The 22,350-nt window shown below is 47.1% G+C and overlaps 9 protein-coding genes across 9 annotated transcripts; 5 read left to right on the top strand and 4 right to left on the bottom strand.

The window, feature by feature from the left end:
- Nucleotides 1–70: 70 nt before the first annotated feature.
- Nucleotides 71–817, bottom strand: LACBIDRAFT_294117 (uncharacterized protein; the record flags this gene model as incomplete). The annotated part of the gene is made up of 3 exons (XM_001880547.1): nucleotides 71–83; nucleotides 140–319; nucleotides 370–817. 2 exons carry the CDS (start codon nucleotides 815–817, stop codon nucleotides 147–149), a joined length of 621 nt encoding a protein of 206 aa, XP_001880582.1. The 3' UTR covers nucleotides 71–83; nucleotides 140–146.
- A 3,213-nt stretch (nucleotides 818–4,030) lies between these two features.
- LACBIDRAFT_296893 (uncharacterized protein) lies at nucleotides 4,031–5,795 on the top strand (the record flags this gene model as incomplete). The annotated part of the gene is made up of 8 exons (XM_001880776.1): nucleotides 4,031–4,201; nucleotides 4,261–4,326; nucleotides 4,386–4,546; nucleotides 4,600–4,634; nucleotides 4,746–4,795; nucleotides 4,922–5,008; nucleotides 5,075–5,573; nucleotides 5,620–5,795. 8 exons carry the CDS (start codon nucleotides 4,031–4,033, stop codon nucleotides 5,793–5,795), a joined length of 1,245 nt encoding a protein of 414 aa, XP_001880811.1.
- Nucleotides 5,796–6,294: 499 nt separating this feature from the next.
- On the top strand, nucleotides 6,295–10,273 carry LACBIDRAFT_326735 (uncharacterized protein; the record flags this gene model as incomplete). Its single annotated transcript, XM_001880775.1, has 12 exons — nucleotides 6,295–6,349; nucleotides 6,585–6,673; nucleotides 6,730–6,782; nucleotides 6,833–6,918; nucleotides 6,972–7,001; nucleotides 7,127–7,235; nucleotides 7,257–7,285; nucleotides 7,473–7,517; nucleotides 7,590–7,658; nucleotides 7,780–7,802; nucleotides 7,947–8,150; nucleotides 8,192–10,273. The coding sequence occupies 12 exons, from the start codon at nucleotides 6,295–6,297 to the stop codon at nucleotides 10,271–10,273; spliced, it is 2,874 nt and encodes a 957-aa protein (XP_001880810.1).
- Nucleotides 10,274–10,623: 350 nt separating this feature from the next.
- Nucleotides 10,624–10,848, top strand: LACBIDRAFT_296890 (uncharacterized protein; the record flags this gene model as incomplete). The annotated part of the gene is made up of 1 exon (XM_001880774.1): nucleotides 10,624–10,848. One exon carries the CDS (start codon nucleotides 10,624–10,626, stop codon nucleotides 10,846–10,848), a length of 225 nt encoding a protein of 74 aa, XP_001880809.1.
- A 334-nt stretch (nucleotides 10,849–11,182) lies between these two features.
- LACBIDRAFT_296889 (uncharacterized protein) lies at nucleotides 11,183–11,941 on the bottom strand (the record flags this gene model as incomplete). The annotated part of the gene is made up of 2 exons (XM_001880546.1): nucleotides 11,183–11,716; nucleotides 11,771–11,941. 2 exons carry the CDS (start codon nucleotides 11,939–11,941, stop codon nucleotides 11,183–11,185), a joined length of 705 nt encoding a protein of 234 aa, XP_001880581.1.
- A 712-nt stretch (nucleotides 11,942–12,653) lies between these two features.
- On the bottom strand, nucleotides 12,654–14,394 carry LACBIDRAFT_294116 (uncharacterized protein; the record flags this gene model as incomplete). Its single annotated transcript, XM_001880545.1, has 9 exons — nucleotides 12,654–12,938; nucleotides 13,010–13,138; nucleotides 13,194–13,347; nucleotides 13,486–13,491; nucleotides 13,684–13,755; nucleotides 13,973–14,029; nucleotides 14,105–14,141; nucleotides 14,171–14,213; nucleotides 14,337–14,394. 7 exons carry the CDS (start codon nucleotides 14,392–14,394, stop codon nucleotides 13,195–13,197), a joined length of 426 nt encoding a protein of 141 aa, XP_001880580.1. The 3' UTR covers nucleotides 12,654–12,938; nucleotides 13,010–13,138; nucleotide 13,194.
- Nucleotides 14,395–14,661: 267 nt separating this feature from the next.
- On the top strand, nucleotides 14,662–15,348 carry LACBIDRAFT_296888 (uncharacterized protein; the record flags this gene model as incomplete). Its single annotated transcript, XM_001880773.1, has 1 exon — nucleotides 14,662–15,348. One exon carries the CDS (start codon nucleotides 14,662–14,664, stop codon nucleotides 15,346–15,348), a length of 687 nt encoding a protein of 228 aa, XP_001880808.1.
- A 1,037-nt stretch (nucleotides 15,349–16,385) lies between these two features.
- On the bottom strand, nucleotides 16,386–18,873 carry LACBIDRAFT_296887 (uncharacterized protein; the record flags this gene model as incomplete). Its single annotated transcript, XM_001880544.1, has 4 exons — nucleotides 16,386–17,203; nucleotides 17,251–17,686; nucleotides 17,737–18,510; nucleotides 18,565–18,873. The coding sequence occupies 4 exons, from the start codon at nucleotides 18,871–18,873 to the stop codon at nucleotides 16,386–16,388; spliced, it is 2,337 nt and encodes a 778-aa protein (XP_001880579.1).
- A 97-nt stretch (nucleotides 18,874–18,970) lies between these two features.
- On the top strand, nucleotides 18,971–20,309 carry LACBIDRAFT_326731 (uncharacterized protein; the record flags this gene model as incomplete). Its single annotated transcript, XM_001880772.1, has 2 exons — nucleotides 18,971–19,864; nucleotides 19,923–20,309. The coding sequence occupies 2 exons, from the start codon at nucleotides 18,971–18,973 to the stop codon at nucleotides 20,307–20,309; spliced, it is 1,281 nt and encodes a 426-aa protein (XP_001880807.1).
- Between the last annotated feature and the right edge of the window lie 2,041 nt (nucleotides 20,310–22,350).

The raw sequence follows: 22,350 nt of genomic DNA, 5'->3' as shown, positions 1-22,350 counted from the left end.
GAGTCGGTCTCCACGAAAGACGCTGAGGGGAATGAAAATGCAGAGCGAAACAATAGTGGCATAAGACAAAGAAAAATCAAGAGCTGCAGATGTTCGTTGAGCTACAAAAAACTCTACCAGGGGACTAAAAGGTCCTTACACAAAAACTAAGCCTCTTCACGCTTTCTTTTCTTCGATGGTTCTGAAGGTTTATGTTCGCCTCGAACGCAACCTACGCTGCCCCCATCCTTGCTGCAACAAGTCCATTTGAGGTTTTCGACTTCGTCCGGCGGCCTTTGTAGGCCCTCGTCAGTTGTCTTCGCGTCGACCGGCAGTACACCTGTGACCTCGATGATCGAGTGAATAATACAATTAGATTGAACGACGTACCTGGATGAAAAGTGCATTCATCATTTTCTCGAGGTAGATTGATGTCATATTCCACTCCGCAGGTCGCACAAGTTTCCCAGCGCGGCACAACGGCGTGCGTGTCTCGTCTGACCGTTATGAGTTCTTTTGTCAGCGCCGCCTCAACGGCTAATTCGGTGCCCACGAAAGTTTTCAACATTTCACGCAATCGTGACTCGGAGACCGTGGATATCGCGTTACGCAACTGTGTTCGGGTCTCTTCATTTAGATGAATCACCACCTCCGATCCGTCAGAGTTCAATTCGTCAGCAGATTCCTCCTCCCCATCGTCTTCCTCCTCGTCCTCGTCCTCGTCCTCGTCTTCGTCTTCGTCGTCTTCCGACTCCGATTCTGTGTCTCCGGTTAGGTCAATGATCTCGACTTCCTCTGTAGGTTCTTCGTGAATAGCCAACGCATCTGGTGATGCCATTCTCTGAGATTAGAGGGATCTCGTCAGCTTTGGCCAGAGTATCTGCGGAAAGACGTGAAACTACGTCTCTGTCTTCATCCAGATTGTTGCGTTTGTCGGCGGTGGTATTGCGGGGTGAGCACTGAGCGTCACTGTCAGGTTCAAGTTTTCAACTCTTTTGAACCACATGACCGCGGATGCAATAAAATGGACAACGCCTCTCCTCAACGCCGTTCTATCTTGGTTCTATCCGAATCTATCGCCCATTTCGCCAACATTTCTTTGACGCTTTTGACAAATCTTCTCAATTTCCAGAGTTTCAAGGTTCAACTATCTACCCATCGGATACAGGTCATTGACTCTGAGTGCGTTATAATACATGATAACTTCCTCGTCAGGTTCTGCCATTCAGGAATACATAAACGATCGTTTCCTGGCCAATCGACCGCCGAACTCTCAATTAGTTTGGCTTTGAAGATACCTCCGATTTTGATGACGTCCATCTGGAAGCGCAATGAGGCGCGATGATGCGTCGCAATAAATACAACAGACTCATCGACGTCGAGTCTTTGAAAGTGAAACAATCAAATCAGTGCATACTCCAATGTAATGTCAGGTCCTCGCACTATGCTGACTATTCAGATAAGATGGCAAAATATTGCAGACCTACATGCAAAAGAGTATGCAAAGAAGGGGAATTCAAGGGTCGCCTCAAACTCAAGCTCAAATTATGTAAAACATCCAAGATAGCAGCCGAACCTTGGCCGAAACTGCCTTACGAGGTTTGATCCGCCGGCCCGCCGTTTTTACTTCATGGTGGAATTTGGAACATGTCATCGTAAAGTAACTCAGGTTCACGGTTTGTTCACCGTCACTCCACGTCAGCCTTCTCTATTCAAGTACCCTGCTCGGCGACACCTGACCTATCGCTTTGGGGCATGCTGGTCCCTATTAGGGATCAGAATTCTTATGGGCTTTCCTATTAAGAGCTGATTAAGAGTATCCTGTCCACCTTTTCTTCTCAGCTTCTTTTCGGTTAAAGCGCTCACCACCAGCCAACACCGAGCCATGAGCGACACGGTAATTGACGAACAGACCCCCCTCCTTGACCGAAAGCAACGCAAAGCCACACCGCTCCCCAAGCTCCAGATTGCTGTCATACTCCTGCTTCAAGTCTGCGAACCGTTGACGAGCCAATCTATCTACCCATATATCAACCAGGTGTGTTAGATGACTTCGCTGGCCCTTCAAATTTTTTGAACTCTACATGGTAGCTGGTCAGCGAACTAGATATCATCGGTGGTGACAAGAGGAAAGTTGGATACTATGCTGGGTTGATCGTTGAGCACATCAGTCCTCCTAATTGGATTATCTACTAATGGTACCGCTAGGAATCACTCTTTTTTGCGACAGAAGCCTTGACTGTTCTTCAATGGAGCCGTGTATCTGACCATATTGGCCGCAAACCTGTAATGTTGATAGGGTTATCAGGCATGATGATATCGATGCTCTGTTTTGGTCTCTCTCGAAATTTTACGGCCCTCATCATCAGGTATATAACGTTGTTCTCTGTGCGACCTATCATTATTGATTCTTGTCAAATCTTGCAGTCGATGTTTGACAGGTCTGTTAAACGGGAACATTGGTACGCCACTTCCAGCTTCCTGTATCAGCTCTTCTAAGCCTGATTCTGGCAGGCGTCATGAAAAGTGTCATGGGAGAACTTACGGACTCTACAAATAGGGCAGAAGGCTTTGCACTCATGCCCGTGGTCTGGGGCTTAGGCGCAACTTTGGGGTACGTTAACCCACTCCTAGATTTACGTGCCTGTAACCCAAGCCTGCCCCTCCCTGCGCAGCCCATTTATTGGAGGGTCACTTTCCCGTCCTCATGAGCGTTTCCCAAATGTGTTTAGCGGCTCGTTTTGGAAGGCGTATCCATACTTTCTGCCTTGTGTTGCAACATCAGGTTTCGTCATGATCGCTTTCACGATCGCTTTGATATTTTTCAAAGAGGTTTGTTCAATCCAATATGTTTTATACTGCTAACTCTGAACCAAACAGACTGTTCCAAAAAAGCAACCTTCGAAGCACAGAAGTGCTGAGCCTGCAGACACGTCGGATGACACTTCTGCCAGTAGCCCACGACTCGATGAACCATTACCCCTTCGTGATGTCCTTACCTACCCTGTCATTCTTTCGGTTTCCAATTACGTGGCCCTCGCCTTCCTCAATATCGCCATCTCCGCCCTTCTCCCTCTTTTCTTGGCTATGCCACTATCTGTTGGCGGGTTGGGCTTTGCCCCGGCGACTATTGGCTACATCATCGGTTCATATGGGGCAGCAAGCGGAATTTTTCAAGCGCTCTACTTCTCAAAGATAGTCCGCTGCTTTGGCGAACGCCGTGTGTATATCTGCGCAATTTCGACAATGGTCCCTGTATTTTTCTTGCTCCCTATAATAAGCCTCCTTGCCCGACAATACGGATTGTCCCCGATAGTGTGGGTCTTCATCGTCTTTGTTCTAGTACTCTTGTCCCTTCTGGATATGGCCTATGGTAAGAGTTTCCTCTGCCTTCTTTTTCCTTCCCAAATTACATCTCCCCCTTTGAATTTTAGGTTGCATATTCATGTTCGTTACAGCTTCTGCACCAAACAGACGCTCACTTGGAGCCACCAATGGCTTGTCCCAGACAACAGTCTCAATAGCGCGTGCCATCGGGCCCGCGATGTCTACCTCTTTGTTTTCATTCTCTGTAGAAAGGAACATACTTGGAGGATATGGCGTATACGCTTTCTTTTGCACCCTCTCGGTTCTCGCTATTCTTCTAGCTTCCCGGTTGCCCAAGCACGTGTGGGATCACCAAGATTTCTTGGACGGGCACAAAGGCGATGATTATGACACATGAACTTTGATGATAATACACTGTTTTCCTTTCTCGCCATAGGATTTCATTATAGACAGAGGTTGTGAGCCAAAATTGACTCGTCTACCAAGCCGGATCGGCACTCTGATTCCAGCATTGAAAACTTTCTCTTATCTGCAGGAAAGTCCATAACACGAAGCCGATGCCGCTTATGCATCTCCGGAATTCCATGGGGAGTTATCACGGTGATTTGGGAGGTTCCCGGACTTCTGATTTCGCCATTTGAACACTTCGGGAAGTTTTATGACTCCAAAGTTCCCTTAAAGCACGGGATGACTTCGGGTTCCACCATCCTTCCTCTACTTACCTATGAGTCTAACAATTGCAAATGATGGAAGCCCAGTCATCGACTCGGAGGAAACTCCGTTGTTGAAGCAACACAAGAGGACCCCATTACCAATCTTGCAGATCGGCATAGGTCTCCTCCTGCAAATCTGTGAGCCCATATGCAGCCAATCTATATACCCATACATCAACGAAGTGGGTACCATCAGTTGCAATCATTCGTCAGATAATTATTGACCTGACTGAAAATATAGCTGGTAAGCACCCTTGACATTACCGAGGGCGATGAAAGAAAAGTTGGATATTACGCTGGTTTGATTGTTGAGTCAATCATTATGCACTTCAAGTTTCGCATCTCACTTGAGAGAGAGATTTACAGGAATCTTTGTTCTTTGTCACGGAAGCGATAACTGTACTGCAGTGGAGTCGACTTTCCGACCACATAGGTCGAAGGCCCGTTATATTGGTCGGCCTGGCGGGCATAATGTTTTCAATATTATGTTTTGGTTTGTCGCACACCTTTGTCACCCTTGTCATTAGGTATATTTCTTGCTGATCTGGGATGGAATTCACCTGATCATAATTCGACGCAGTCGCTGCCTTTGTGGCCTGCTAAACGGAAACATCGGTTTGTGTGTTTGACCACATCATGAAATACATCCCCGCTTATCTCGAAAAAAGGCGTCATGAAAAGTCTTATGGGGGAGTTACTAAACCGACCCAACTAATCGCGCCGAAGCCTTTGCTTTAATCCCTGTCACTTGGTCTATGGGTATGTCACTAGGGTACGTGAGATCCAATCTTGGGGAATCATACGCATGATGAGGGATTTGCCATTAATATAGCCCTTTAATTGGAGGGTCTCTGGCGCGACCCAGTGACCGCTTTCCAAACGCGTTCTCCGCCAAGTTTTAGAAGGAATTTCCTTATTTTCTTCCTTGCATCGCAAGTGCAAGCGTCGTGTTTGTAGTTTTTGTCGTCACAGCGCTATTTTTGAAAGAAGTACGTGCATACCCTAGTAAAAGAACCTATTTGTAACCCTTTTAACTTGACGTTTATAAATTTCAGACGGTTACAAAACAAAATACCCAACCAAAGCGTCCGTCATCCGAGTCCTCAACTGACTGTACCCTGGCTGAGGCGCTGGAACCCTCTTCATCTCATGAGCCTCTTCCACTTCAAAAACTCCTGGTGTTTCCTGTCGTTATTTCAATCCTCAACTACGCGACATTGGCGCTCCTGAACATTTCCGTCAATGCCCTTTTGCCATTATTCTTCCACATGCCCCTTGACATGGGTGGCCTTAACCTCGAACCGGCAACTATTGGATACATAATTGGTGTCTACGGTGCAGGGACAGGCCTTTTTCAGTTCTTGTTCTTCGCCAAGTTGGTTCGGAGGTTTGGCCCAAGGCGAATATTTGTAACGTCGCTTTCGGCATTCATCCCGATCTTCCTCATATTCCCTGTTGTTAACATTGTCGCAAAAAAACTCGGTGTCTCCCTACTCGTTTGGGTCTTGGTCGGTTGTCAACTAGTCTTATTATTTTTCATGGATACAGCCTATGGTGCGTCCCCTGTGCGTCACTGAGAATCCTCTAATTTTTTTTGTAGGTTGCATCTTCATGTACATCACGGCGTCAGCGCCCAACAAACGTTCACTGGGAGCAACAAATGGTCTATCACAGACCACTGTTTCTGCAGCGAGAGCCATCGGTCCCGCCCTATCGACATCCCTTTTCTCGTTCTCTGTGGAGCGAAATATCTTGGGGGGCTATGCCAATCAGTAGAATAACAACCTCTTTTGCTTTCACTTTCACGCGCTTTCACTTTCACATCACTTTCACATCACTTTCAAGGCACCTTTTCCCACCCTTTTGGGTCTTTCCCGCTTTCACCTCTTTCAAACTTGTTGAACAGAATAATTCATAGAATAACGTCCAGGCGAGAACCTACCATGTAATGATGATTTTTCAAGGAGGATTAAAGTATTTGAAGGTGTATCTTCCCGTGCTGAAATCAGGAGAAGAGCTGTTGTCGCTTGTGTGCCCGTCGATCACGCGACATGTTGAACGTCCAAATTCGGAAATTTTTGGACTTATGAACTTTTCCCTCAACATCCAACTTCACGCTCCCCACCCAGCTCCTTTCCCCCTCTGATGCGCAATGTCTTGATGATCGGGTATGTGCTTGGCCAGCACAAACTCACTCATGATGACATTGGCATCATACTACGGCAGACCGGAAGCCCAACAAACTCGTCAATCCTGAAAGCTCATCTGTGACACAATGCAGCCAGAAGACCCTGGCTGCCCGACGACGCATGCCAAGTATGTGGTGGACGGTAAGTATTGCAGAGTGTGATGTGACCTTTGGGTGATGACGAAGGAGGACGAAGGAAGGTGACATTGAGGAGGTGCTGGGGGTGGGGGTATTCGGAGGTGATGACGGGTAGCGCAATTTCAAGGTAGGTGGACTCAGCATTTCCACAGCTTTGACTAACAACACAATAGACCATCGACTGTCACTGATACTCGCAAGATACTGGTATTCAGTGCGATTGCTTTGAATGTCACAAGATGAACCTCCCGCTCCGCTTCTTTATGAATGCGCCCTCAAGTTCCTTCACTCCAGTAACATTGACTGTCCTCTGTGCACGTTCAATCTGGTACGCCCTTTACAACGCGCACATATTCATTTTTCCTTCCTCATCAAAATATACAGTACGCTGGGAATGCCGCCATTGGTCTCGAAACCATCACTCTTCCACTACGCACGTAAGCATTGCCCTCGTCTTGAATCGTCACACCGCTCACTCTGTCTTCAGGTCTCTTTCTGGTCACAAATCTCGAGTACAACCACACGCCCGATTGCATTGCAGCCAGTACGGTAGGACTACGCTCAAACCTTCCAGTACGTTGTTCCACTTTGTAGTTGAGGCAATGTGCTGAAACTGTCTGTCATAGGTATAAGGCATGCGAGGAAGGAGGCAACTTGTGAGGCACCCGTGTTTCGAGGGAGTAGAGAAACAGTAGATACAATCAGTATTATTATACAAATGAGATATTTTTTGCCTGTCTTTCTACCTCTTTTCACCTGCTTTCGAAGACTCTTTGCCAAGGGTCTTTCACCTCTTTGACCACTTTTGAAAGCGGAAACGCTTTCACGCTTTCAACGCTTTCAAAAGCGGTGAAAGCGGCTGAAAGCGGTTTTGTGATTCTACTGATACGGTGTGTATGCCTTTTTCACAGTTTTCAGTGCTCTTTCTCTCCTCTTGGCTGTTCGTCTTCCCCATCAAATTTGGGCTGAATCGCAGGAGTTAGATGGGTGATCTGTTCAGGCAGGGGTTCTTTCTTGTCTGGAAAAGGTGGGAAATAAATGATCTTATGTGGGGGAAAATTCTAGTTTGAGAAACCACATGTCGCAGTGATATTGGCCTTATAAACCCTTTTTTATTTATTTAAAAGCTTCGCTACTTTGGTTGGCTGCATCAGATCCGGTTCACCTTCAAAGTAAGCGGGAAAAAAGTATGTGCTTTCTTCCGGTATGCTTGAGCGACTTTCACTATTTTATTTTTATTGCAGTACTTACTTGTTGCTTGTTTGTTCCCGCGTTTTCTCTTGACGATACCAAGCAGCTATCCACCGGGCTAAGTATGTTCGTTGAAAATATCTGAGGTCATGACGCTTTCGAAAAACGCGCAATGCACTTGGAAGGTCGGCCGAAATTATTTGTTTTGATTGGCAGTTCTTGCTTACATATCGGTGTTGTCAGCATGGTGGTCATCGGTCTTCATAGTAGGTTCGAGTGGACCATTCAAAATGCTGTGGCAGATTGTCAGCCTCCAGTGAGATATCTTGCTTCTTTCCCCGGAGAGTTCCCTAATTTCTTCTGCAACGATCATTCAGAGTAGTTGTTCTCTTGCTTTTCAAAGATGGTAGCGAGCATACGCGTCATCATTACCTACATCTCTAGGCTCTTCCTCGCTGCCTGGCTCTGGCTTCACCGCACGCTCTTTCCTGCTATTTCCTCCGTCTTTTCCAGGTCCAATCCTCAAACGGTGGAGTTACCCACCACCTCGCCCGCCGCACCCCCACAATTTGCCTCGACTGATTGTTTTGCTCGGTATCGTGCTCCCACATACTGTGAGTTATTGAGTCTTGTTCCCCATCTTAAACATGCTCAGATTATTGGAGGCAATGCCCAATTGTTAGAGGAGGCTTTGCCTCACCATGATATTCTGCAACGCGAACTCTTTGGAAAAAATTACTCTCAGAAGAGAATGTCCCACCAGTTCTTTAGCGACGACTATTTGGGCGATCCAGTTGGCTTAGAAGGCGAAAATCCTCGTTTATCTGGTGATCCTTTGCAGGCCCCAACCTCCCAGGGAGTGGCTGCACTTTCCACCTTGGACGACATCTCGTCACATTTCAGCCCTTCTAGTTGCTCGACTCCTCCTCCCCCTCGGATTTTTGACTCCTGCGATTCTTTCGCGCAAGTCGAACGTTCGGGTTCTCTGCGGAAGGCCGTGAGTATTGGGAATCTGGGCCAAAGGCGGGGATTTAAGGGGGCTCCTCTCAAGACCTCATCAACGACGCCCCAAGGCTCGGTCCTTTCCCTTCCATCGGCAAAGTCTGTTCGATCTTCTGGTCGAATGTCGCCCACCACCCCTCGGACTCCTATATCGTCGATCGTAAATCTCTGCACCTCCTTCTCACCAAAGTCCATGAGAAGCTCGAAGCAAGCGCCACTCGAGGTCTACGGTCAAGAAGATCCTTTCGCAGTCACCGCGCCATCTTTCTATACTCTGGTCTCTGCAGGCTCCACTCCGCCCTGGAATGACGATGACCTTAATTTGTATCTCGACCAGGAAAAAGATAAATCTTTGCACAAAGGAGGCAGCCGGTCTCGTAGAAGTTCTAATGCACATCGCATCCCAGGACATGTCATGAAGACGACGATATACAACGTTTCCGTAGGGCCAAGTTTATCGACATCCAGGCCACTGGCGACGCCGACACTCAAGACAACGTCGGAGCTTCCAAAACCTTTAGACAGCTCGGCACTGCCAGTCACTCCTTCGGACGTGGGTGTCGTTCTTACCCCGCCCAGCCCTCCTAAACCTACAAGACCGCCGTCTTCGGTTTCGTTGTCTGAGTCATTGAAAGTTTTGATAGAGACAGGTGCCTCTTTCGTTGACGATGATCCCTTTACTGGTTCCCAGGCTCCTGCTCCAAAATCGGTTGTAAGCACGGATGTGGGTGATAGCTCTGTTTACTCTGCAAGACAGGAACGAAGTCGTGCAACGATGGTCCAGCGCTCGGGGAAAGCCACGTTAGAGCTTATGGATCCTCCACGTCAGTCAAAGGCGGGTTTTCTGGGCGATGAGGCTATATCAAATGAGCGATCTCTTGTCACATCTAAAGAAACACAGTCGAAAGTCAAGGAGCGCGATCATAGAACGACTGTCAAAGTCAAAGTTACAACTCTGGGCGAGTCTCAGGGAAAGGTTGCCGGACGAGGTAATCCTTCTCCGGAAGTTTCTGGCGCCAAGTTTGATCACCATTCGAATCGTCCTTCTCCATCCTCAACTCGGGCAACCAGTTCTTCTTTTCCTGACTCTCTGAAGGCCAACGTTCAATCTGATACCGCGGTTCCTACTGCTAAGCAAAACATGTCGACTAAGAACATTGTTATCGAAACTTCCAACGGGGATACGGTAGCAAGCGATACAATCAAGAAGAAAAGAAGATTCTCAGCTCCTTCGGCTTGGCCCAGTCCTTCTAAACCACCTGGTGGCCTTTCCTTCAAAGCCAAGCCCGCAAGTCGGGTCGCCATGAGAGACGCCACCAACACCTCTCATTCGAAGGCGACTTCTTGTGCTGGTGTCGTTCCAAGACCTGTCTCGTGGATTCACAACCTCACCCTAGCGCAATCCGGTGTCAAGGTCAAGATCATCCCGCCGACACCCGTTCTCAAGGGTCCCAAAACATTTTCTGCTGCTCTGGATCACAGTCTGCTCGTCGTCGTTGATCCAGATGATGACGAGGCCGAGGAGGATATCGTTCATGGTGACGACGCGAAGCAACGGCGCTGGTCTAGGGGTGTGGCTGAGCTGGTTGCGATCGTCAACACCTTCGATTTAAAGACTGGACAGGAAAGGGCGCAGTTGCAACATAGCGTCTTTCCTATATCTTCGAGTGAAGGGAGTCTTTTGACTAAGGGGACACGGGACTCTTTGGCTTTGTTTCGCTCTTCCGTCAAATAGGGAGCAGTGGTGGTTTACGGAGGTTTCCTTGATATTGGCGGGAAGGTGGAGCATTCGGCCATAGAATCGTTTGCTTACACATATAGACAAGTGTTATCATTCAGAGTTATGTAAAAAATGTGCTAGCGAAGATATACACAGGTGGGGCTTGGGGAAAGTAATATATGGTTTGCTGCTAGTTGACATGACAAGAAATTGAGAAGGGAGTTGGCAAAAATATTACTATGGTACAGATGGTAGTATTTCCTTCTAGCCGACTTGAACGACTGACCTCGTCATTGTATACAACGGATACTAGTGACGCGCTCTACCAACTGAGCTAAGAAGGACTTTGTAAATTAAGCCGCTTCATGCAATCTGACCTGATCACGTTATATACTAAAGTAGTTGCAAATCGGACACAAAAAGGATGGCCCCTAAATTTCGAAAAAATACATTTCGTACATTGTACGTGTATGATAGCGCTATGTATGTACCTGCATATCGGAATGGTGTATGGCTCCGATGGATGGGGGCAGGGGTTGGTGGGATATAAGAGCAGCGAAAAAGCGCTACGGCGAGGACAGCATGAGTGAAAAATGGTTGTTGGGTTATATGGTGGTAGAATCAATGAGGAAAGGGGTTCGTGAAGAACACAAAGGGAAATGAAAAGTACAACAATGTTCGGAGATGGAGGGAGCGTTGTTCGCCTCACTCGTGTATATGTATCCTGCGCATAATCAGCGGATGCTTCGCCTGCTTGTGTATATGGCGATGTGCGATTATCGTGTCCAGAACCTCGACCTGCGAGGTGATTGCCTTGTTTCGGTTTAAGAACAGCGGGCCAACGGGCCTCCAATAATGTAAGCCGTGCACACTGACTCGTCCCTCTACCGTGAAATTGGATTTTTTAAAAAGAGGAAGAGTTATTCATCCAATAGGCGGTGATGGTGGTCGTGTCAAGATTTGACGCTGGGTAGCTTCGAAGCTCCCACATCTCTCTGGAGTGGTGCTGGGTGGGTGCTGCTGCTGCTGCGTCGTGACAGTCGTGGGGCTGTTCTTTCGTCTGCCCTTTAAGTTTAAGCTCCACCGATGACCCTTTTTCAATAAGCTTGGTGGGACAGGGGGATTGGTAACAAGCATTTTCGGATGGGTGGTTGAGTGATCGGGGAAGATGAGTGTAGGAGCTGGGAGGGATGGCAGGAGTGCTGTGAGACGCGACGCAGAAGCTCCCGAGGCCAGAGACGCGAATGCTGGGGATACCAGCTGAGGAGACGAGGACGAGTCGGAATCAGAGGTCTCTGGGAAAGGGTATTCAAAAGGAGAGGAGTTTGTGTCGAAAGGGGTGCCTATGATTTCAGATGAAGGCGAGTGGAAGCTGAGATGTTCGATTGAAGGCATTGGCCGCGACGATGAGAATGTGGTAGAGAGTAAAGAGAGCTGCGTATGGAGTGACAATGGCGGCTGGAGAATTAAAGGTTGGCAAGGATACGGTAGGCTAACTAAATAAGCACCTACTTCTTGATTGAGGCCACTATCGATGACGTTTTGCTCCACTTGATCGATTGACGCTTCACTTTCCGCTTCTGCTTGAGGCTCTGCTGGAAGTTCCGTCACAGTACTCATAGTACAGTCGCTATCGGCGTAAATGTCTACGTCGACGATGGGTGCCTCCCAATACGTCCACATGGCTGTGCCAGTTGCGAGGAAGCGAGTAAGCTCGGACAAGTCACGTCACTTTCCGGACGCCGGACTGGATCTTCGTGAGGACACGAGGTAAAGTTTGAGGGTCTTCTAGCCTTAACAAGGCTTCAACAAGAATATCATCGTTCTTCACGGAAGCAATTGATGTGGGGGGGGGGGCAACGAACAAACTGGAACGTTCCACAGAGCCAACCATCGTCATACGAACGTCGTTCTCCCCCTTCCAATCCTCGTTCCAACCCTCGAATGATCCCTTCCAGACCTTTTTGGTCTTCCGATTCGGGAAAGTGGGGCTCTGTGCGCTGCCTAGTTGTCTCGAAGCTGGCCTGGTCCAAATGTTGTTGGAAAAAATCGGCCGTTGGGGGCGGGTGAACCTGGAGGACCACGCATGGCGTTCAGCGGGTAAATTGAGAAGGAAGAAGTCGAGGCTCAAGAAATTCCGCCGGCAACAGTTATGAGGTCTGATATTAGGGTCTGGACCCGCTCACGTGATGGGTCCAAAAGCCCCTCAACTCCACTTGACCGCGATGAGCAAGCACCAGGAACGAGTGCAGGCTCAATATCGGATATACATGGAGCGTCAGAACGAAACCTTGCGTTTGTACTCATAAGTAGATACTGATTTTTTATGCCTAAATATTGCACCGTACATGAAACTCTCCAATTCAAATCAAGTGCTTACTTGTCTTCGACGCGTGGTTCACAATTGGTCATTAAAATGAAAGTCGAGGAGCGGTGGGGTAAGGAATGAAGTACAGTAAATGACACGCGTTGAGATTTATGGAGTCCTACGAAACTTCAAACCTGCGAATGGACAAGAAAAAAAACTGTACTAGAAATATGATAAGTAGCAAAGTTGTACGCGTGAAGTTGACGCCGATATGGAATTCAAGTGAGGCAAGAAGGTCGATAGATAATTGGGTTTTGCCAGTGTTGATAAGTACATCGAAATTTAGCTTGAGGCTATTACCGATACTGCCTTCTGCAGATATTGAGTGGTAGTTGACTCCACATGGAGAGAAAAAAATGGACCCGCAAAGAAAAAGTGCGTACTTATTGAGGGCGGTGATGGAGTTCCGTATGAGTTACGAGCTCAACGTTGCAGACTGGATGCTTCTGCCTCAAAATGGCGATGATGCGTAATGTTATGTCTAATTTCTATGCGGTAAGTATTTTACGGACCTGTACATGGATTTGTGAACATGGGGATGCCAGAAGGAAACGGAAAACTACCAACTTTATACGCTTGAGATACGCCATTCTACCTCCCAACCAATTCTGACGCGTTCCGACCAGACAACGAAATCACCAACGACAAAATCGACGTCCAAGACAACCACCCTTGGCTTGTCAGAGACTTTGGTGCTGCGAGCACGGTTCTGTTGCAGAACCTTGGGGGTGGGTTAGGCACCGAATTCGAAGGCAAAGACTCGCTACAGCAATCTTGAAACGGAAGTTTGTTGATGCCGTCGCTTTTTGCCATACACCACCAAATACACGACTACATTCATGCCTTTTGTTGCACTCACTTTCAACTGAACGCCCATCACCGACAGCAGACTCAGTCTTACGATGCTCGTTCCACATAAGATGCTAGCTGTTCGCAGCTAAGCCTCTATCCTCGCGAGCGGGCACATGTCCGAACCACTGTGTCTTTCCATCTGGAAGGCCAGTGGCACTCTATTCACTCATCGCCAGACACCACCACGACATCTCTATCGACGCACATCAAGGGGCCTCATCAGCCTCGCGGCGAAGCCGTCGGCGTCGTCCTCTTCTACCGTTACAGATGTATCAACCTGCCGGAAACAAAATCTTGCTCCTATCGAGTGGCTATGCGGAGGATGGCTTCGCCTCCTTTGTCCTAGCTGCTCAGGCCCCTTTTCGGGGGGTCCTACCATGTGCGCCTAGAGCGTGCTTTGCGCGGGTAATCCGCAGTTCGAAGCCCTGCGTGGTAGCCTTTTCTGTTGATTCCTTGCGGATTGCCGACGCCACATCAGCGAAAGTAGAACATACCTGACCCGACACGGTCATCACCTGACTCAAGGTCCATCTCGCGGTACCCACACAGTGCTGGGTGAAGAGCAGCAGCGCAACAAAAATCGTTGTCGCAGGTTGTCGTTCTCAAACGCATCGCACAGTACTCACACACATCTGTCTCGTGAGAAGGCGCCGCCTTGCAGAACTGTCGATGGATCAGCGTATCGCACCCACCATTCGCGTAACCAGCATATGCTGCCTTTGTCGAGCATTTCCACTGGATTGACAGGGGAGTATTGAGAGTCAGCAATTTGGTTTGGTTGTCCGCGCACGAGGAGGTGTCGGTTTATGGCGTTGTTGTGGTGTATCCCATTGTTCTTCGTTACTCGCGGAATCTAACCTCTGGCATCCTCTGGGTGCTGAGGTGGGTCCGTGTGCGTGCTCGAGTTTTCAGACATTGTCTGCTGTCCCAATTTTTTCCACCCCGCTCATTCGTTGAGCATGCCCCAGTTGCTTTTGAGGTTCCTTCAACGCTAAGTATCTTGTCTTTGTCCCAGCCATTGTACTGACGGATGAACCAGTGTAACTGTTGATTACTCCCTCTTCATGCTCTGTCGTGTCAAGCTCGATGTGGTTGACGAACCATGTTTGCTCTGGGATCATTCGTGATTCCTATTGTTGGTGGACAGTGACTAGGGACTTTCGAGCCACTGTTGCACAACGGCATGCCCTTTTTCGAGTTGGGGTCCTTGACTTGGAGAGGGATTGCCTGTGGGTCGAAGCTGGCCCGTTGGCTGGCTTCCAGCACAGTGCAGTCGGGGATCATTCGTGACCCCTACCGTTGGTGGACAGTGACTCTTGAGTCACTGTCGCACAACGGCACGTCCTTTTCCGAGTTAGGTATACTCGTCTCGGAGAGGGATTGCCTGTGGTTCGAAGCTGGCGGTTGGCTAGCCTCCAGCACAGTGCAGTCCGAGCCCCGAATGATTGTCCAGCCTGCACACGAGGAGGGCTTGGTTTACTCCTGGGCTCCTGCTATCAGTGAGGGATCCTTGTTGTTTCGAGGAGGACCCCTCTCTTGGCTGTTGGTCGGTGATTTTTTACTTCGTTTGCGGGTGCTTACATCCTCGCATCAAAAAGTGTTGTATCCGAGAGTTGGGAGACAATGTATGTACAAATTATGCAAATCAGATCGAATGTCAAGATGTTGTGATCGTGAATGCACGAGTGAAGCAAGCTGTTTTGGCGGTCACGGACATGCGTCAGGGTGTAACGTCGTAGGGGCGCCGACGGAAAAACGGGCGACACGTTATGCCACCACATTGTCTTCTTTTGCGAGACCAGACCGTTCTGCGAGTGATATGGAGCTCAACAAACTTCGAATTCGTTTACTCGCGTCTCGAAGGATCTGATTGATGTACCCCCTCTTCTTTTCAAATTCAATACCAATCCAAGATATAAGAACAACGGGATCAGCCTGCTTTGTCTGTGCCGATCCGCGTCGACTTTTCCCCCCTTCCAACTCAGCAGTGCATCGTCACTACCCCCACATTCTTTTACATCCTACTACCACAACCCAACTGTATGTGTTCCCTCCTTCTTGAAGCCTTCGCGGCTTCTCTCCTCCTCGCCGCCGATATAGAGCGTCAAAACGAAACCTTGCGTTTGTACTCATAAGTAGATACTGATTTTTTATGCTTAATTATCGCACAGTACATGAAACTCTCCAGTTCAAATCAAGTGTGCTTACTTGTCTTGGACGCGTGGTTCACAATTGGTCAATAAAATAAAAGTCAAGGAGCGGTGGGGAATGAAGCATTGTTGAGATTTATGGCGTCCCAATGGCGTCCTACGAAACTCAAATCTAAAATAACTTCCGAGGCTTTCCAAAAAAAAAAAATCTGTACTGGAAATATGATAAGTAGCAAAGTTGTACGCGTGAAGTCGACGCCGATATGGAATTCATGTGAGGCAAGAAGGTCGATAGACAATTGGGTTTTGCCAGTGTTGATACATCGAAATAGCTTAAGGGTAAGTATTACCGATACCGCCTTCTGCAGATATTGAGTGGTAGTCGACTCCACATGGAGAGAAAAAAATGGACCCGCAAGAAAAAAGTGCGTATTGAGGGCGGTGATGGAGTTCCGCATGAATTACGAGCAGACTGGATGCTACAGCTTGGCTACTAGACTCGCAAGCCAGTCGGTACGGTAACAGAGTTATTTGGTGATGTGTACTGTTTGTTGTGGTGAGCGGAGAGTGAAAGGAGAGTAGTTACCGTACCGACTGGTCTACACTGTCACGATTTTGGCAGGACCAGCGAAGTGTGACAACGGACTTAGAAAAAAAAACGATCTCACAAAGAGCTTTCCTCACATCACACTCTCTTCGGAACAATGTAGGTCGTCAAAACAATGTTTTTAATATATACTTGTAGTACTTCGGGAATTTATTGTCCAGTTGGCTCTAACGGGGTGTTGGGTGGTGTATCTTGAAAGAAACTAGCCAAGTGACTGCTCGACGATCCCCGATAGAAGGGAGTGTTGGGATAACAAGATACAATGGGAGTGTGAGGTTGTTGCCAGAGATATTGTTGGTGTGGTGTGTACACCAGATGAGCATAAGGATTCTGTTGCAATCGCGTTGGTATCGGCGTCGATGGCGTAGCTGAGTGCATAAATTGGTTCGGGGTACCTCGAGGTCGAGTTGCTGTTTGCGCGGCTGGGTTTGGCGCTGGTGCAGTGGCAGCCTGAGAAGTTGGCGCTGGTGTGGCACTGGCAGCTTGAGAAGTTGATGCCGTTGATGCTGACATCGTGGGTTTTCGTGCACGTTTTCCCCTCCCACCATCGTCCTCCAATCCGTCCTGCTCCTTCCTTTTTTTTGTGTTTAAGCCTGCTTTTCTTTTCTTCTTCACCATGTCAGGCATTTCGAGAGTATTCAAAAATGCAAGTAACTCAGCTCCGTATGTCGCATACCATTGCCATTGCCCAGCAAGTATCTTTTCAAGCTGACAGATTGAGGAAATAGGGCCAACAGACGAGAGCATCGTGATCGTCCCGTCTTTCATGATTGCACTGGGACCGAACATCGCGTGTGTGAAGTCACGCTCGTAAACTTGGGTACGCCATTTGTGCAATTCATGCTGCACGTACTGTGCTGGTTCGCCTTGCTTTGTCGCCGTTTGCCGCGCTTTTAGCGGAGGGGGTCCAGGTCGTGTTCGGTTTAGAAGGGATGGGTCGCAGAGATCGCAACATGGCACGGTAGGGTCTATTGTAGAACGGTAAGCCAGGTTTAGCTGTGCGAAACAGACTTACGATCAAGCGCGTTGTTGTAGATATGTGTCAACACTTTACGCCTGCACGACGTCGTCTGGATTAGCACATAGAGACCTTCATCCATACTGGTCGTATCAAGAGGAGGTTGCTGGACAACGGGTATGCTGTCCGTTTGTCCTCCAAATGCGCCTCGAAGAACGCCATGCGCAACCGCATATGCCTTCGATGCTTTTTTCTTTTGTGAGTCCTCGTTAATCTGCTTTTTCCTTTTGTCTCCCTTGGGATTGACAGCCTTTTCCTTAGATTTGAGTTCGGCCTCGACGTCCACCATATATGCCGATTTTTCAGCCAACAAAATGGCCAGCCCTTCATGGCCATCTGCACGGGCGGCGCGTCCCGCTCGCTGAACAAAGGTAGACACTGAGTCTGGAAGTTTCCATTGCACGACCACATCGATGTCTGGTATGTTACACCCCTGTAACGATATCAGCAGCCAGATTGTTCAACTAAAAAGTTCTTGTATACCATTCCAGCTGCATCGGTGCAGATTAATACCCGGACTTCACCGACATTGAAAAGATCCATAAGCTTGGCCCGATACTCATGGGAGAATGCTGCGCTGAAGGGTCTGATGAGGCCCTTGTCACGAAGATTCTCAGGTAAGAGCTCTGTTAGGTGATCCTCGATATCAATGCCCATTGACACACTGTCAGCGTAGATGAAAGTTTTCAGTATGTCTTTTGGGTCCGTAATGTCACCAGGTATGACGAAATCCAGGTCCGCATAGGTATTCATAGGGTGTTCAATCGCTCGAGTGACCAACGACACATTGGGGCGATCGTTGCCCACGTTAAGGTTGGTATATCCATCCTTCGGAAATTGCAGTTTGTTCAGTACATCTGTGTGTATCCGTGGCGGAAGGGTTGCTGATAATGCAACTATAGGTGTTCCTCGTGGTAGGAATGCCCGCACCATACCAAGCTCACCATATTTCTTTCGAAAGCCAGCACCCCATCGAGACACGACATGGGCCTCGTCAACCACAACAGAGACGACTCGCGACGTGAAGCTCTTTTTGCGCAACACGTCGTCTATAAATCTCTTTGACAACAACATTTCAGGTGAGATCAGCACTATCTGGTGCTTTCCCTCACTCACACGCTGATGACACATATCAGCGAGTTTCTTTACATGGATGAAGATAAGATATCCTACGGTAAGTGCTTCAGGCGTACATCCCCCATGACTGCTGTTAATAGCAATCGCGTCTAGCTTAAATTCATTCTTGAAGGTGTTGACCTGTAATCTATTATGTCAGTGCCTTTCTAATCTATTGCTTGACGAATACTTAACCTGTTCATTCTGTAATGCCAGCAGCGGGGAGACCATGATTGTTACCCGACCTTCCATCATTGGGAGGACATGTGGCCCCGCTGCTATAGCAGTCTTTCCGGCTCCTGTCCCCGCATGCACAATAACATCTTTGCCTAGCAGTTGTGCCTCAATAGCCTCGAGCTGAAAGGCCCTCAGCTTCCACCCAAATCGTTCCTCCAGTTTGGCCCCCAGACCCTCCAGGTCCTTGTGTGTTGGCCGTGGTTGAGTAGGTTTGTCAACTCCCCTCATTGCTGATCTGGGCTGACAGGTGGCTTTCTTTCTAGACATTTTAGAATGATGGGTACGATGATGAAGAGATAGTTTTCAATGTATCCACGTGATGAATATATCTTGCCTTTCGCCTTCACCTCTCCTCGAATTCGAGATGAATAGTGCCCAATCTAACTTTTCTCCAGCCTTATCATCAAGGAACTCAAAACACTCTCCTGACAGTCTATGGAACACACCACTGCCCCATCTCAACCTTTTTCAATCATACCCTCAAGTTGCAACTCTCGGCCTCAACAACTGCCCTTCTCCCCGAGGGTTACACCCCCCCACATTTGTTGTGTCGGATGCAGCACAAGATGAAGAGACGAATCAGTCATCTTCCCCTCTTTCCTCTGCACCTAGTTCCCCCATGAACACACCACGACGCCGAGCCATGTCATTGCCGCCATTATCAAGCCCCAGTGTAATCCAGAGCAGTCCAGTGGTTGGATCCAAGGAGGAGCGCCTTGCCATCAAGCGCAGAAAGAGTGCTAGAAAGCGGCAAATGACCCTTGCCACCTCGAAGGCCATCGCATTGGAAGTTGAGGAGGAATCGCAAAAGTCACGTCTCGAAAATGTTCTCCGATATCTTGAGAATCAGGATGTTAGCCTTGGCGAGGTGAATGAGTATGTTTTTGATCCACACAATGGGCAGGGCTCTCACCGATGGGATGGTTTTTTCCGCGAGCATGGTCGTGCCACACGAATCCTGAATTGGTGGGTAGCATCATCAAACAGCATGACTGCCTGGGGCGAGGTCCATGAATGGGCAGTCCAATATGTTGCCAATGCTGTTTCACGCGAGGCAGGTGCAATAACACGTCAAGGAATTCTGCGAAAACCAATTATCGACAATGGTTTTGTCGAAGATTTCAGTTTCGAGAACCTCTACCAGAGCCTTCGGAACCAATTTGCGACTGTAACCACCTGCATCTTTGAGTCTCTGGCCACATCATCCAGACAATTGGCTAGCGGTCTCACACCTGCAAGAATGGGCAAAAAGAGAATGGTAATTATCTTGAACCCAGATCATGACCTCAATGTACTTACGAGTTCTGATGTCATAGGTCATCACCTCATCGATTTTGGCGTGTCTTGGTGAATACAGTCTTTTCAACAATGTCACCAAGCGTATGATGGCCTTGTACCTCTACGCTACTGGCTCCCAACGACAGCCAATCACGGTTCTTTCGCATTTAGGCATTTCCGAAAGTTATGCCAATCTTGTCGCAAAGATACCTTCTGAGAGTGACAAGACATCTGCCTCTTCGGTCTCAGACTCAATGAAGCCCAAACGTATCCGGAAAGTAGCTGGAACACTCAAGCAACTGTCTGACTTTATGCGCCAGAAAGCCAGGGATGTCGCAGCAACAGGCTTGTATGGTGTCGTCTATGATAATATCAACTTCATGGCAAAGACTGCTGAGCAAATTATTGGACGCAAAGGTTTGTAATTTACAAATTGAGAATCCAAGATGGGTGTAACAACTAAAAGTACCTTCGTTTCAGATACACTGGAAAGTGGCACTTGTGCTACTATCTGGCCATTGCATGGTGCCACCTTAGACGATATGAGATTGTCCGATCTTCATGACTGGTGGCTACCACTTTTATCTATAACCTAGACTTAAGCCTAGAGAGTCATTTCTATAACTTAGACTTAAGCCTAGAGGCCATATCTATAATGCTTAGGATTTTTTGAAAGGCATTTCAAATGTAGGCCTGGGTATTTCATAGTGAATTTTCCATAGATACCCAGTGCATTTTCTGCGAAGTTTCAAATGCAGCCCTGGATATTTCATTGTGATTTTTCAATAGATACCCTTGGTATTTCATTGCGATTTTTCAATAGATACCCTGGGCATTTCATTGCGATTTTTCAAATGTATCCCTGGATATTTCATTGCAAAATTTCAATGGATACCTGGCGAATTTCATTGCGATTTTTCAATGGATACCCTGGGCATTTCATTGTGATTTTTCAAATGTATCCCTGGGTATTTCATTGCGATTTTTCAAATGTATTCCGGGGTATTTCATTACGATTTTTCAATAGATACCCTGGGCATTTCATTGCGATTTTTCAAATGTATCCCTTGGTATTTCATTGCGATTTTTCAAATGTATCCCTTGGTATTTCATTGCGATTTTTCAAATGTATTCCTGGGTATTTCATTGCAATTTTTCAATAGATACCCTGGGCATATCATTGCAATTTTTCAAATGTATCCCTGGATATTTCATTGCAAAATTTCAATGGATACCTGGCACATTTCATTGCGATTTTTCAATACATACCCTGGGTATTTCATTGCGATTTTTCAAAATGTATTCCTGGGCATTTCATTGTGATTTTTCAAATGTATCCCTGGGTATTTCATTGCGATTTTTCAAATGTATTCCTGGGTATTTCATTGCGATTTTTCAATAGATACCCTGGGCATATCATTGCGATTTTTCAAATGTATCCCTTGGTATTTCATTGCGATTTTTCAATAGATACCCTTGGTGTTTCATTGCGATTTTTCAAATGTATCCCTGGGTATTTCATTGCAAAATTTCAAATGTAGCCCTGGGCATTTCATTGCGATTTTTCAAATGTATTCCTGGGTATTTCATTGCGATTTTTCAATAGATACCCTGGGCATTTCATTGCGATTTTTCAAATGGAGCCCTGGGCATTTCATTGTGATTTTTCAATAGATACCCTTGGTATTTCATTGTGATTTTTCAAATGTATCCCACATGTCAGGGTCCATGCAATGGGCTTCCCTGGATGGTGCTCACATGACCAATTACCAAAAATGGTCAAAAAACGAAAGTTGTAGCCCTACACTGTAGCTTCCCGAATCTGTTTGAATTATGTTCTGAAGTGCTCCCGTTGTGGATATATGAGGTAAAGGAATTTCAAAAGCATCGCTTTTTTTTTTTTTTTGTGTTTTTCTCTATGAAAACAAAACCAAATAACATGATTTCAGTAAATTCAGAAAGCTAAAAGAAAGGGCTACAATTATTGTATCGTGGGAAAAATGACCAAAAAAGGAAGGTGCATCCTGTACTATAAGAATCAGATATAGACTACCAAGTTTACTGATAGACTACAAAAAAGTCGGACTTAGACTACACAGTTTACTGATACACTATAAAAGACTACAAAAGTCGAACTTAGACTACAAAAGCGTGGACTTAGACTACATAGTTAGGGTTAGAGTCAAAAGGTTATCTTGACTACAAAGTTTGTAGTGTGCGCTTTTTCATTAAAAAAGTTTGTAGTGTCCGCTTTTTGAGACTACAAAAGTTGTAGTGTTGCGCTTTTTCATTAAAAAAGTTTGTAGTGTCCGCTTTTTGAGACTACAAAAGTTGTAGTGTTGCGCTTTTTCATTAAAAAAGTTTGTAGTGTCCGCTTTTTGAGACTACAAAAGTTGTAGTGTTGCGCTTTTTCATTAGAAAAGTTTGTAGTGTCCGCTTTTTGAGACTACAAAAGTTTGTAGTGTT

This window comes from Laccaria bicolor, genomic scaffold, assembly GCF_000143565.1.
Source record: "Laccaria bicolor S238N-H82 LACBIscaffold_11 genomic scaffold, whole genome shotgun sequence".
NCBI lineage: Eukaryota > Fungi > Basidiomycota > Agaricomycetes > Agaricales > Hydnangiaceae > Laccaria > Laccaria bicolor.
The sequence above is the reverse complement of the archived record's forward strand: the minus strand, read 5'-3'. Positions and strand labels throughout refer to the sequence as shown.